The following is a 15963-nucleotide window of genomic DNA, read 5'->3' on the forward strand; positions in this document are numbered from 1 at the left end:
GTTCGCCGACTATTTTTAAGACGATTGGATCAATAATATTTAAATAACATTGATCTTTTTTTTTCTTCTTCTAAAAGATGAAAATACATACATATTCTAAACTAGGTGATTGAGATACCCCAAATTCAGTGCGGACCCTCTAATATCCCTGTCATATTTTTCACATTCTCCACCAACCGACTTTCAGTTTGCAGCAGCAGGGCAACCCCCTGATTACGCCTGATTTGTTATTTTTATAATCCTCTATCAACCCCTCATTTTTTATGAGCCGTCCCTTTGCTCTTTTCTCTTAGATATGCCAGCAATCCTCCATAATGTGAGGAAAAGAACATTCGCAAACCATTAAAAAATTTAACATTTTCAAAAACACAAAGTAGCCTTCGAATTTTATTTCAATTGAAAATAAAGTAAAGTAAAAATAATTAATGATTTTTGCAATAATTTTTTTACAGGGGGTGGTCTGTGACTTCTTAAAATTTTTTAAAAAGGGTCCATTATACCAAAAAGGTTAAGAAGACTGCTTTAGAGTTTTCAACGCTAATCACATATTATGTATCCTTAGCTTCCGAGCTAAAATAATTTTGCCAATTCTAGTGTTTAATTTTTTAAGAAAATCTCTAGCTCACAAGTTATTTTCATTTAAATTCTGTAAAAGATATTTTTATTCAAACTTTCTGGGTGTTCTTTGATGTTTTCTAATGTACTAATGTTTGCTAAAAATTAAGTAAAAAAGATATTTTTATTGTGGATTTGAAGTTAATATTCATGTTTAAAAAAAAGTATCGAATTTTTATAAAAAATACAATAACGTACAAAATCTCGATTAAGTATAAAAACGGAATTAATTATCAATGAAAAAAAAAAAACTCTTTTCTTTTATCACCGAAAGATTAATAACTGAATTAAATTGCGATCGAAATTTATACTACTTTCCGACTAGCTACAGTACTCGTATCTCTTCCGGAGCTCCTGAGCTAATTGACAACACAAATCGTTCCTTGATCACAGCAGAGTTTATTACCATTTTATCCGCAAATAGAACAATCACCACTAAATATCTTGAACTCCTTCTGAGAACCAAAGTGCTCTAAATGCAACCATTATTCTATTGGCAAAACAAGCTGCGTTATCTCCTAGATCATTGGTTCCCAAACTTTTTTGTCTCGTAGACCCCTGCTTACCTGATATTAATTTTTTGTAAATTCATCAACTTCAAATGTATTTTTGACAGCTGGTATAGTGCTACTTACTGTGACAGATATAAATTTTTAACTGTAGAGAAGTGTAGTGTGAAAAACTTAAGAAAAAACACATGTTAATTTTATACATTTATTAATTAAATTCAAATTAAAACGAGTCAAATTAAAATTTATTATCTGTTATATAAAATAACTAAGCAATAAATAAATGCTTTTAGAGGGAGGGATGAACCTGATGCTTTAATAAGTAATTATCAACATTTGGCATCAGTTTAGTAAGGTTTAATCTCAAATCTCATCAGTAAATGACAGGGCCGGATTTAAGCTTGGTGGAGCCCTTATAAGTTCAATTCTATTTCTGTACACCTAAAGTAAACTGTCATTATTTTTTATTGTTGAGTATTAACATTAAATTTTTTTAAAAATTTGATATTACTTTATTGTTAAATATATTAATTGTGATGAGACTATAATGTAGAACCTTTCTTTTATTGCACACATTTTTTGAACGATAGAAAAAAGTTACAACAGAAACAAATTTTAAGCACAGAGTAAAAATTTGGCATGCTGGAAGGGCCACTATATATTTAACAGAGTTTTTTTAAATTTCATTTTGAATATATTTTATTTGCAATTTTTTACGATTTTTTGCTAATTTCTTCTCAATTGTTTTTTCTTTACGATTCTCAATTGTTCACGACTACCAATGTTTAACTCGGTAGCCTTGTAATTTTGAACCGAAGCCGGAAGACAAGGGAACTGCTGGATCAGTACCCAGAGGTATTTCTTATGAGAACTTGGAGGACTTTGTGACCCCAACAGATTTAACATGCGTCAGTCACCATTTTATACATGGGTATTCTTCTGCCGGCTGGATTCAAACTCCAATTCTCACGAACATCCCATCTAGGAGGTATTGGTCAAGAGCCCCATCAACCAGGCTATCCCGCCCACATTTTTAATTTATTTTATAACAGTCATTGCACAGCCAACCCAGTTTCGAGTTTACGACTACTAATATTCAAATCAGTAGCCTTGTCAATTCCCAATCCAGCAGTCCCTACACCCTGGAGCAGGTGAGGGCCGTTATATTAATACTGTTTGTAAAAATAAAAAGAACATTTCGTAAGCTGATATTATTTAATTGATGTTTACATTAAAAATATTTCTTCATTACTTTTGCTTTCTTTTTAATTGTTTCAAGTACATTTGTTAAATTTTAGTGCAAGAATAAAAATTGTCATTATTTATGTAAATTTTTGGCTTATATTTTTAAGGATTTATTAAAGGGTCTATTAAATATCAGAGAGAATAAATGTAATACGGGTTTGAAGTATCAGCTCGTCTCTTTGTGTATAGTGGCTAGGATGTGCAAGAGCAGCATCCAGTCAAAACGAGCATTCAACATATCAATGAAACACACTAATGCTTTATATCAATTAGTTTTAGATAATTACAATTGTAGAATATGGAATGAATTTTATTATGGAATGGAATGTTTTAAAAGACAACTATCTGTTAATGTTAAACATTTTAATCAACGAAAAAACAGAACCAATATTGGGAATAAATGTATTATTTTTAATTACTGATAAATTTTGTGACAGAAAAAAAATTAAAGCCTGATAGATTTCAGAATTTTAGAAACGCCTTCTAGTTTTACCAATCAAATAGGTTTCGATGTCCTATTAGTAGTGGTAGTTACGCCACAATTCATCCCCTCTGTATTTGTGAAAGACCAGGAGAGCTGGATTAAGGTCACCAGGTTTTGAGCTTTAGCCATGAGAGTTGTATTAAGTTCATGGCTGTGTGTAGTGAATCGATGTTTAATAATCATATTGGTAGTTACACCACATGTTTTTAATAAATTTTGTGATTTAAGTCTGTTATTAAACACACCAAAATAAAATTTATAATTTTAGTTCCAAATTGCATAACCTAAGGTAAAAATATAAATAGAGACAAGTTTCCTAATATAGTGAAGATTTCATGGAGAGGGAATCCATCAAAGCTAAAAAATAATCATTTTACAAAAGAAAGAAAAAAATATTCAATTTAAATATCAAAAAAAAAAAATTTAAACAATTTCAGTTCAATTGTTACAACTTTGATCAAGACATAAAAAGTACATCCTAAGAAATGAGATTAGAAATATGATTTTCATAACCATATAACATATATTTTTGGTCTCAATTCCTTTAATTTAAGGAAAACATTTTAATTTAACTCATCATTTTGGGTAAAAATAAGGTAAATATTTTGAATAAGAGGTAAAAACAATCTACCATGGCAAATAATTTTAATAAAATGTTTCTGATGGTCAATTGAGCTAATACAAAAAAAAAAAAAAGTCAACTATATTTCTGGACTGCATTTCTTAATTAGTGGTTACATTTAAAACTTTTGTTACATTTAAAAGAATAAAGTATTTTTTTTAAATAAAAACGTAAAAAAATTGTCAAAGGAAGTAAAATTTTAAATTATATAAAAACAGGAAGACTGAAAAAGAATTTCGTAGTTAGAACACAAAACCTAACTTTCGTCACTATTTGTATAATAACATTTACAGTAGGGGTGCTCAACCTGCGGCCCGCGGGCCAAATGCGGCCCGCCAACCCTCGATGTGCGGCCCGCGGCCGCAATCTGAACAAAATGAAGGGAAAAAAATTAAATATTTGTTTTTGAAAAATAATAAAAAAAATTAAATTTACACTTTTAAGTTTTTGACGCACCCAATCTCAATCAATGTAGTTTTTCGATGGTTAACGCTACGGATTTCAGCATAGTTTTAAAAATTCCAATATTTTTAATACATCATTATTACGATTTACGAAATTTAATTACCACTTTTGACGCTTTTCGTATGTGCCGATTCCAATGACTTCTCGGTAGTTATTGCTACCCATTTTCAAGTAGTTTCTGAAATAGCGATTTTTTAAAGTTATGAAACGCTTTATTTGTGCAAACTTCATGGAAAATCTAAATGACTTTAGATCCTTTCTTCAACAGTTATTGCTGCACATTTCCTCCCGGTTTTTAAAACTTCGATATTTTAGCACGATATTATTACGAATCGCGAGTAAAGAATCGCTCATTTAGATAACCATTTTTTGACATGGCTTATTTGTAACGATGTTATCGCAAATCAAATCATTTTTCAATCGTTATTTTAGAAATTATTGTTACACATTTCTACAAGGTTTTGAAAGTACCGATATTTTTTATACGCTATTGGGACATTTTAATTTCAAATCCCGCATTTAAATTACATAAAATTTCGATGGATTTTATTTACTCCAATTTATTCTGAAATATAAAAGTATTTTGGTTATTGTTTCAGTAGTTATTACGTTTTCCCCGTGATTTAAAAAGATTATGATATTTCTAACACTATGGTTTGACAGCAAGCGAGTTTTGAATCGCGCATTAAAATAATTATTTTTTACGTGCTCTGTTTGTGCCGATTTTATCATTTGCGTTGTACCGTTTTTAACACGCATCTTTTAAGAGATTTTTCGAACGTGTTTTTTCTTCTTTCCCGTTATTGCTGCATTTTTATTTGTGATTTAGAATATACCTGATATTTTCACACAATATTACAACTCGTGAAATTCGATTCAGGTTTAATTTTTTTTCGTAACTTAAAAAGTAATTGCGTACCTTAGCCAAATCAACACCTTCCCAGGGGGGAAAAACGAGACGTGCTTAAATTAAACGCGGTCCGTTTTGCAAAAAAAAAATTCAAAACACGGCATAATTCTTTAGTCCCATGAACATGTGCAAGTTTAACAACACACATCGAACCTATTCTTTTTGTTGTCACATGTAATTTAAAAGTCATACATCGTAATTTGCATTTACGCTATCTGAAAATTGCGCATCGCATTTCGTATTAACATTAACCAGATTTAAAAATAATCCATCGCGTTTCGTATTTACGGGATTTAAAATCACATATCGCAATTCGTGTTCTGGCGTTTAAAATATCATCCGTTGATACTTTTCTCGCAACTCATATGCACGCGTTTTAAAAACTATATATCGCGATTCATATTCATGCATTTTTAACTCAAATGTTGTGAGTAGTCCTTTCACAATTTAAAAGCCACACGATTCGTATTCACGCGATTTGAAAAACAAGCATCGAGTTTTTTATTTACGCAATTTAAAAATCACACATGGCAATTCGTATTCAAGCAATTAAAAAGTAACACACAGCAATTCGTATTCAAGCAATTAAAAAATAACACATCGCTATTTGTATTTCCGCGATTTAAAAACTCAGAAAGGACAAATTCCAAAACTGATGATGTTATTTGTTCTAAGTTTAATACTACCCACAACAACAGCTTCTGTCGAAAGACTGTTTTCCAGAATGAATTTGGCCTGTTCAAAATTACGGAGTAGTCTTTAAATACAATCATTACATTTTCATTTAATGGCTCAAAAAATATCACATGATCAAGTAGATAAAATTATCACAATATTCAAAAATTTTGCAAATTACAGTATAACCATTAAGAAATTTTTTAAACCATTTTCTACCTTCTTGGAGCATTTTATATCATTTATGATTATATGCTGGGAAATGATTTGTATATCATTAAATTTTAACTGAATAAAAAATTAAATCAAGATAAGTTTCGCAAAGTAATGTAAATTTTATTGATTGTTAATTGATTGTGTATTAATTGTAAATAGTAAGTGTCATGTTAAAAATATATTCGTCATAAAAAGTTGTAAACAAGTATCTTAATAGTTTTTTATTATTAAGGAATATAGTTCCTTAAAATTTAATGTGTTTTCTTTGTTTCTTTTTCTTCTCTCTCTCAGCCTCTTATTATTAATTTAAAATAAAAATGTCTGAAAGTTAAAGTACATTCCCTAATAAATGCTAAATCTTATTTTCCACTTTGTTTTAGTTTTAATCATTTTTAACCCTATAACTTTCTTTAAATCAAAGAATTTAACTTGAATTTATATTAATAACTAGACTATTTATTTATTTAAAATTTAATTCTATGAAAAAAAAAATTTAACGTTAAAACTTATGTTTAAATGGACTTTTGTATTTTGTAATGTGATAAAAAAAATTTCAATTTTTCCATAGTTTTTTAATTATTTCAATTTATCTAAATTTTTTCTGTTGATTCTGATTTTCAAATTCTGTTTTCCTTCTTAAGTAATCAGTTTTGCATTTTCTAATTTTAAGCGTTTTAAAGTATTTTATTTTCTGCAAAGAAATTACAAGGTTAACCGACAAAAAGAATTTAGTGTTATATAAACAATGATGTTTATATAACAATCACTATCAACAATTGCTTTCAATATGTCGGTCTAAACACTTTGGCATGCGGCCCTTCATTGGTCAATCTGTTGTGCATGTGGCCCTTCACTGAAAAAGGTTGTGCACCCCTAATTTTACAGGATTTAGATTGGTCATTTTATTCAACCATATCACTATATAAAATTATTTTGAAAAAAGTAGTAAAGAATATTTGCAGAATTCTAATGCAAAGAGTGTTAATTTAAACCTCTTAGACTTTGATCGAACTGCTGCAGAATTTTTAAAGTTTTTGCTATCAGATAAACAACACTAAATATGTATAATGGTTATTAAACAACAAATTATTTAACATTATTATTTATATATGGTACAATTTGAAGGTTTCATGGAGCTTTTATTAACAAATACTAGTATCTTTTTACATTTATCAGTTAATTTTTGACATCAAATAATTTACATACATTTCTTTCCTTTTTGTTACTTTAGATACGACTTTTAATATTGATAAAATCAAAATTTAAAAAAACTTAACACTGTGAATATAGGGATAAATTCTGCACTAAAATTTTTCTTTTTTCTCAAATGAATGTCTCATGAAAAAAAAGAATCATGCCAATCCTGGATAAAACTGAAGTTATATAATCGAAACTATCGAAAATAGATAAACTTTTTTTAAACATTTTCTTAATCAGATGGAATGAAAAAAAAGGTAAAAAAGTCATCTGCAAAAGCACTGGTAATACAATTCTATTCTACCATTTAGCAAAACTATAAAACATCAGTCATTATTAGACAATTGTGTTTCTTTTAAAAACTGATATTTTAAAATTGAAGCAATAATCAACATTTAAAGACTGCATGTTTTAATATTAACAAAAAACAAAGGCTTTCAAACTGAAGGTATTCAAATTATAATTTGACATAATTAAATTTAACCTATCTTATATAAAAGGGTTTTAATAATCTTAGTTGGACGAAAATAAAAGTATTATTCGAATTTCAAAAGCGCAAACAGAATAATCATAAATTTTTAATACATTCAATTAAATGCTACTGCTTTAATGTCACTTATTTTGAAGGATATACTTATACAAAAATCTTCTATATTACATTTAAAAATGTAAATACTTTCAAATATTTTTTTATAATCATAAACATGGTTAATTTGAAAAACCAAGGGCTGAAGGCACAAAAATCACACAGTGTGTACTCTACTCAATGCCATTATTTCAAAGGAAGTGTGTATACCTTGCTTATGTAGAAAATTTCTTTTAATAGGGTGCAGTAGGAATGTATACAGGAGCATGGCATACTGTCGTTTGATTGTTTTTGTTATGATAATCATAAATTAAGCATGTTTTATTAATGCAAAATTGCTTAAATTTTTTCCAATATTCATCTATATAATATAATTTAAATATAATAAAATTTAAATGGGCAAAAAATTAATAAATGTATGTGTATGCATAAGGTAACAACTCTTTATTATTATAATAAACATTAAATTATGTTATAAAATAAACAAATAAATAAAAAGAGTGAAACCACTGTAACCAGGTTCTAGTTAAAATTAGTTGCAGTTAAAATAAATTGCAAAAGTTCAACATGCTATTTTCAGAAGAAAAAAAAAGAAAGATCATATTTATAAAATTTGTAAATTTTAGTTCTCTCAAATTGCAAAATTTGCCATCACAATACTGCTTTTTGAATAAATAAAATACTCAAAAGTAAAGCTATATTTTTTAATTAAATTATCCGTACTCAAAACTCTAGTAGATGCTTTTGAAGAAAAAATGCTTGCAAATTTTAAAATTCTTTTGAGAAATTCCAGTTAGTCAAATTCCAGTGCCATCAACACTTAATACACAAAAAGTGAATTTAACACTTTAATCGTATATATATTTTTAAAAAATTATTAATAATAGGTCATTAATTAACAGGATCATCTATTTTATTTGATAATAATAATTTCCAAATAATGCAAGATTGAAATTGATTTTTTGTGTACGTACTAACATTAAATACAATTTTTTAAACTTCCGATTCTTGAGAAAACAAAAAAATATTGAGCTCTTATTCGTTTAGAAAATATAACGATTTTGATAGAAATATTTTAGTAGCGTATAAATATTAGTAAAACTAACTAGCAGATAATTTTATTTTGAGACATTTGCCAGAAATTTCAACAGAGTATGTAGATTAAATTATTCTTATGTCTCTAAGTTTTAACATAAGAAATACGATGTTTTAACACCTTTGCATCTAGATTTCCAACGATTTTTCTTTGGTTCAACTTTCAAGTTTATTTCGAATTTAAATGTGAAGAAACAACATAAATGAAAGCTACGTGATATCAATGTAAACATTAAAATTGCTGATACTAGTGGCTAAATCCTGAATAACTCTCTTTCAAACGCGTTCGTAAACAACTGAAAAAACAAAGTATTCTGATTTTCGATGCTGGAAAAATTATTAATTAGTGACTTTTCTCCCGAACAGTTAAACAAATTAAATACTGAATAAAATGTTTTAAAACTGCTATTGGAATAAAGCTAACAATCTGTATTAATACCTAAAACAAAAAGAATTTGCAATTAATGAGAATATAAATAAGTATTTTATGCTTTTTTTCGCAAATTGTCCTCACTAGCGGTAAATTCGCATTTCTCGTAGCCTTGTAGCGCCATCTAATTTCCAGAACCAGAACTACAAAATCAAATGTAACAAAACTTTTATATGCTTTTAAAAATAATTCACAACCTAATTTTCCAAAAATAAACATTTTAGGTTCTGGCTAACAAGATTTTTAAATGTCGTGAAAAATTTCGAGACCCTTAGTACGCTATTTAATCTGTGTAACTGTTCGGCGATTTTTAACATTACAGGTATACGGCTTTAGGACCACCTTAATGAAAATGACATAAATAGTTGTTTCAAGCATGGCGATTTCGAAGCTGTATATCAACATACTGCGACTTTTCCAGAAGAGGTACATGCGCACAAACCTATTTTATTCTGACGTCATTGCTTAGAATCACGTATTCCCGCGAAAGAGGGAAAAAGTTGCATATTCCCCGTCTTAAGGATTGGGAACATTACGGTTTGGAATCGTTCTCAACCAGAACTGGACCTAACCGCACCGATCGTTCCTAAATTACGGTGCGAACTGAGGTCACGTGACTAGTTTGCTTTCGTGTAACCAGTGTTACCGGTGCGAATATTGGAACGCAGCTTTACTGTAGGATAGAACGGAAAAGAGCGGGCCTATATTTTGGTGACCAAGGCAAATACCTTGGCAAACAAAAATATAGACGGCATTCCCAAAAGAGCAGAAAATCAGGGGCATGAATCGTGGTTGCCTGGAGAAAAGTATTGCACCAAGCAGACTCCTCAATTCTGCTTTTAACATGTAAAGTCACAAGGTATTTGCTGTCTCTCTAGCTTAAGCCAGAGCCTTATTAATGGAATCAGAAAGCTATAAGCTTAAGCAAAGATCTCGTCTCACTATACTACACACATCAACTTGTCAATCCTTCATTCCAAACAATCCGAGCCTCTATAATCCGAACTTATATGAGTTAGGAAATTTGAATCAGGAAAAATGTGCTCGAAATAATTTGTGTATCATGTTAAATAGTAAATCTTGCTTCAATATGTGCGAAATATATTAATTGATTTTAGTTTATGTGCTCTAAGTACTTCCACAATGATTGTCGAAAATACATCGGCAATGAATGGAGAAATATAATTATTGGTATTAAATAGAGGACCTCAGTTGAATCTCGTCTTGGCGAATCTAGTGGGCGTCACAGATCATCATACGGAAATATCTTCTAAAAGTTATCTGACTAAGGATAGTTGTGTTCCTACAAGAGTGAAATCTTATTCTTGTAGTATATATAACAAGACTTTTCCCCATAGAAGTAATCTGACTACGCACGGTTATGTTCATACTGCTGAGAAACATTACTCTTGTAGTTATGTAATAGGAGTTTTTCACAAAAAAGTAATCTAACTAAACACTATCGTGTTCACACTGGTGAGAAACCTTATTCTAGTATATAGTAAGAGTTTTTTCATGCAAAAGTCATCTGACTAAGAAGAGTTCTGTTCACACTGTTGAGAAACTTTATTCTTGTTGTTTATGTAATATGAGTTTTTCACAACAAAGTCTTCTAACTGAACAGGGTCTTGCTCACATTGGTGAGAGACCTTATTTTTGTAGTATATGCAACAAGAGTTTTTTGAAAAAAAGTCGTCTAACTGAACACAGTCGTGTTCACACTGGTGAGAAACCTTATTCTTGTAGTATATGCTGCAAGAGTTTTTCGCAAAAAAGTCATCTGACTAAACACAGCCGTGTTCACACTGGTGAGAAACCTTATTCTTGTAGTATGTGCAACAAAAGGTTTTCGCAAAAACTCTCTCTAACTGTACACAGTCGTGTTCACACTGGTGAGAAACCTTATTCTTGTAGTATATGCAACAAGAGTTTTTTGCAAAAAAGTCGTCTAACTGAACACAGTCGTGTTCACACTGGTGAGAAACCTTATTCTTGTAGTATATGCTACAAGAGTTTTTCGCAAAAAAGTCATCTGACTAAACACAGTCGTGTTCACACTGGTGAGAAACCTTATTCTTGTAGTATGTGCAACAAAAGGTTTTCGCAAAAACTCTCTCTAACTGTACACAGTCGTGTTCACACTGGTGAGAAACCTTATTCTTGTAGTATATGCAACAAGAGTTTTTCGCAAAAAAGTCGTCTAACTGAACACAGTCGTGTTCACACTGGTGAGAAACCTTATTCTTGTAGTATATGCTACAAGAGTTTTTCGCAAAAAAGTCATCTGACTAAACACAGTCGTGTTCACACTGGTGAGAAACCTTATTCTTGTAGTATATGCAACAAGAGTTTTTCGCAAAAAAATTATCTGAATAATCACAGTCGAGTTCACACTGGTGAGAAACCTTATTCTTGCAGTATATGCAATAAGAGTTTTTCGCAAAAAAGTGATCTGACTAAACATAGTCGTGTTCAAACTGGTGAGAAACCTCATTCTTGTAGTATATGCAACAAAAGTTTTTCGCAAAAAAGTCAACTAACTGCACACAGTCTTGTTCACACTGATGAGAAACCTTATTCTTGTAGTATATGCAACAAAAGTTTTTCGCAAAAAAGTCATCTGGCTGAACACAGTCGTGTTCACACTGGTGAGAAACCTTATTCTTGTAGTATATGCAACGAGAGTTTTTCGCATAAAAGTAATCTGACTGTACACAGTCGCGTTCACACTGGTGAGAAACCTCATTCTTGTAGTATATGCAACAAAAGTTTTTCGCAAAAGAGTTATCTGACTGTTCACAGTCGTGTTCACACTGGTGAGAAACCTTATTCTTGTAGTATATGCAACAAAAGTTTTTCGCAAAAAAGTCAACTAACTGCACACAGTCATGTTCACACTGGTGAGAAACCTTATTCTTGTAGTATATGCAACGAGAGTTTTTCGCATAAAAGTAATTTGACTGTACACAGTCACGTTCACACTGGTGAGAAACCTCATTCTTGTAGTATATGCAACAAAAGTTTTTCGCAAAAAGGTCATCTGACTGAACACAGTCGTGTTCACACTGGTGAGAAACCTTATTCTTGTAGTATATGCAATAAGAGTTTTTCGCAAAAAAGTGAACTGACTAAACATAGTCGTGTTCACACTGGTGAGAAACCTTATTCTTGTAGTATATGCAACAAGAGTTTTTCACGAGAAAGTTATCTAACTAAACACAGTCGTGTTCATACTATTGAGAAACCTTACTCTTAACGTATATTCAACAAAAGTTTTTTTGCAGATAAGTTATCTGTCTAAACACAGTCTTGTTCACACTGGTGAATATCCGTATTCTTGTTGCTGCATGTAAAGAGTTTTTCTTGCAAAAGTTATCTGACTAAGCACAGTTATGTTCATACTTGTGAAATACCTTATCTGTGCAGTATATGTAATAAGTACTAAATATATGTAATAAATACACTTTGTTACTTTTCTGGGGGTTTCTGAACTCACCCTTAACTTACACCCATGTTAGATTTACAGCTTTATTAACTGTGATTGCTTTCAATTTTCGCTGCTATTTTTAAATAAATTTTTTTATGAAAGAATTAAAAATAGATGGCATTGAGTAATTAAATTTGAATCACTCTTTTACTGGGCAAATGAAAAAGATGTTAAGTTTCGTTTATCTAACTGAGTTGCATAAATGAGCAAAAGGAACTAAGTATTATCATTATGAATTTAGATATTTTATTATTATGGATATCATAAAGCTGCACACAAACATAGAAATATTACTAAAATTTAATTAAAAATACTTTTATTTTAAACAAGGATCAAGAAGATTATGCTACATCATTCTTATGCTTATTCACATTTTGAATATTTAACATATTATCAATAACATTTTATTAATAATATAGCATATTATCAATAGCTAAAACCATTGAGAAAAATTTTCCTTTTTTCTAAAAACTTAAAATGAAATTGTATGCAATAAACTTCTCAGCTCAGATAAGCATAAATCAATACATTCCTATTGTTCAAAATAAGCTAGAAATGACTATTATTGGCTGCCTCTGCCATTGATAGTATTAAAAAAGAGATAACTTCCTTTGTGATATAAATCCAATAAAGTATTATTTAGGTCAGGGGTCTCCAAACTTTCCAGCCTTAGGGCCACACTGATTACTCCAGTAAGTTCCGAGGGCCAAAACCATATTATCATTGTTGCCGGTGGTAAAAAGTGAAATAGTCCACTGATGAAAAAAAAAGTCCGAAAAAGTACGCAACGTTTAAAAAAGGCTGCAAATCGGACTAAAGTCCGCAAAACGGCAACATTGCATATTATTAATTTTCCTGTCATTATCTGTAATTTCTAGATTAGTCGCAGAATACGAGCCATGAGGAGTAACGTGACACGAAATCTGGTGGACACAAGCGGAAATAGGTAATACCTTCTATCGCTAACAGATGGCGCTAATAGCACGTACAAAATAATCTCGTTGGTTCAAGAAAGTTCTGGTGTCTTCCACTCACTTCTAGATGGCAGTAATTGGAATATATAAGAAGGCTAGTGGCGCAACCACAAGTCAGTTCCTATGACACTGTTGTGAAATAAAATAGTGCGTACCTCCTTAAAACGTGTTTGTGCGTGGTTAAGTTCAAGACATCTTTGTAACAGTATTTTGATTTGTTGCTTTTGTGTGTGATTTAGTAGTATGGAAAAGAAGCGAAAAATTGATAGTGAATGCAGAAAATTCAAAGATCAGTGGAGCATTCAGTATTTCGTAATTGAGTCCAGTAACAAGGCGCTATGCTTGATTTGCAATGAAAGCATAGCCGTTCTCAAAGAATATAACATTAAGCGTCATTATGAAACAAAACATTTTCAAAATTACTCAAAATATACAGGAAGTTTGCGGACAGAAAAATTCGAAGCTATGAAGCGCGGATTGAAATCGCAGCAATCTTCATTTACAAAACTCAAAACTGAACAAGAGGCTGCAACTCGTGCCAGCTTTCGTGTGGCTCTTGAAATTGCAAAACGTGGAAAACCATTCACCGATGGAGAAATGATCAAAGAATTCATAATTGCAGTAGCCGAAGAAATGTGCTCTGAAAAGGTAAATTTATTAAAAACTGTCAGTATGTCAGCAAACACTGTGGCTCGAAGGGTAGAAAACATCGCTGAAAATATATCCTCTCAACTGTTCGACAAAAATGGACATGTTGAGTGGTTTTCTTAGGCCTTGGATGAGTCAACGGATGTGTCAGATACTGCTCAGGTGTTGATTTATATTCGAGGAGTAGATAAAAGCTATGAAGTGCATGAAGAATTTCTTGATATGTATAGTATTCATGGCACAACTACTGGTACAGATATTTTTAAAGGAGTGGAAATGGCCATTAATCAAAAGAACCTTCGATGGAAAAACTTGAAATGTATTACAATTGATGGAGGCAAAAACATGAGTGGGAAAGATAAAGGAGTGGTCGCTCTTGTGTCAAAGGCTGTAGAAAATGACGGTGGTTCAAAACCATTAGTCTTACATTGTATCATTCATCAACAGTCTTTGTGCGGAAAATGTTTGGATATGTCGGAAGTTCTGAAACCAGTCATATAAACTGTTAATTTTATCAGATCTTTTGGGCTGAATCACCGACAATTCCGACAATTTATTGCAGAGATTGGAGAAAATGACTTACCTTATCATACTGCCGTACGTTGGCTTAATTGTGGGAAAGTCCTTCAGCGCTTTTTTGAACTTCGAGCAGTGATCGAAATTTTTTTGAATGAAAAGCATTGCCCTCTTTTTGAATTACAAAACAACGCATGGCTGTGGAAGTTAGCATTCTATGTTGATTTGACAAAACATGTGAACGAACTGAATTTGAGATTGCAAGGAGAAAACCAGCATCTTCCTGATTTATACACTAATATCAAATCATTCCGGAAGAAATTGATACTGTTTCAATCACAACTACGAAGTAAATGTTTTTCCCATTTTAAAACATGTGAAATATTCAGCCACACCACTGAGACTGAGTTTCCTATCGATTTTGCAATCGAAACTTTGAGTGCTTTGAAAATAAATTTTGATACTCGTTTCTCGGACTTTGATGCCATTGCGAATCAAATTAAGATTTTTCAGAATCCTTTTGATACTGACATTGAAACCCTAGCCCCGGAACTTCAAATGGAAATGATTGATCTACAGTGCAGTGATATAATTAAGAACAAATATCAAAACTCATCTTTGTTGGAATTTTATAAGAGTCTTCCACTGACACAATTTGATAATTTGCATAAATTTGCTCGTGGGCTGTTTTCTGTTTTTGGTACTACTTATTTGTGTGAGAAGACCTTCTCCAAAATGAAGTACACAAAAAATGTTTACAGATCTAAATTAACTGATGAGCATCTTAAATCTCTTTTAATAATTGGTACAAGTAAAATTAGTCCACAACTACAAACTATTGTCAGTGGAAAATCTCAATTACATAAATCTCATTAGTATTTCATATGTCATTATGCTTGTTATAAGTTATGTTTTTATTTAAAATGTATAAAATGTTAGTTGGATTCATTTCAATAATTTGTTAGTTATTTTATACTGTAGTTAAATTTTCTGCATATTATACATGTATTTACTCATTACAATTCTGTGTTTCTTTATCCAACTTATCACAAAAACAATAACAATAAGCCTACAACAATGTTATGAGTAGTTAGCCCATGACCATATCAATGTAGATGTCATATTAATAATTATTCAACATAAAATTAGAACACTTCAGTAAACCAAATTTAATTTGCTATAAAAAATATGTTCTCTAAAAGGAGTTTTCAAGTATGCTAGCTCTCCGAGGGCCGGGCAAAATCTGTCCGCGGGCCGGATGTGGCCCTCGGGCCGTAGTTTGGAGACCC

The 15963-nt window shown here is 31.0% G+C and overlaps 2 protein-coding genes across 2 annotated transcripts in view; both read left to right on the forward strand.

The window, feature by feature from the left end:
- LOC122273883 (uncharacterized) overlaps positions 1-12526 on the forward strand; it is an 87071-nt gene extending 74545 nt beyond the window's left edge. Inside the window, exon 2 of the mRNA XM_087166572.1 lies at positions 9909-12526. Within this exon, the coding sequence (XP_087022698.1) occupies positions 10638-12305 (1668 nt within the window). The 5' untranslated portion in view covers positions 9909-10637 and the 3' untranslated portion in view covers positions 12306-12526. The remainder of the gene's footprint in view (positions 1-9908) is intronic.
- Positions 12527-13753: 1227 nt separating this feature from the next.
- On the forward strand, positions 13754-14659 carry LOC147807571 (general transcription factor II-I repeat domain-containing protein 2-like). The gene is made up of 2 exons (XM_087166692.1): positions 13754-14158; positions 14282-14659. The coding sequence occupies exons 1-2, from the start codon at positions 13754-13756 to the stop codon at positions 14657-14659; spliced, it is 783 nt and encodes a 260-aa protein (XP_087022818.1).
- The last annotated feature ends 1304 nt before the right edge of the window (positions 14660-15963 follow it).

This window comes from Parasteatoda tepidariorum, chromosome 6, assembly GCF_982258835.1.
Source record: "Parasteatoda tepidariorum strain Cologne lab strain chromosome 6, Ptep-v5.0, whole genome shotgun sequence".
Classification (NCBI taxonomy): Eukaryota; Metazoa; Arthropoda; class Arachnida; order Araneae; family Theridiidae; genus Parasteatoda; species Parasteatoda tepidariorum.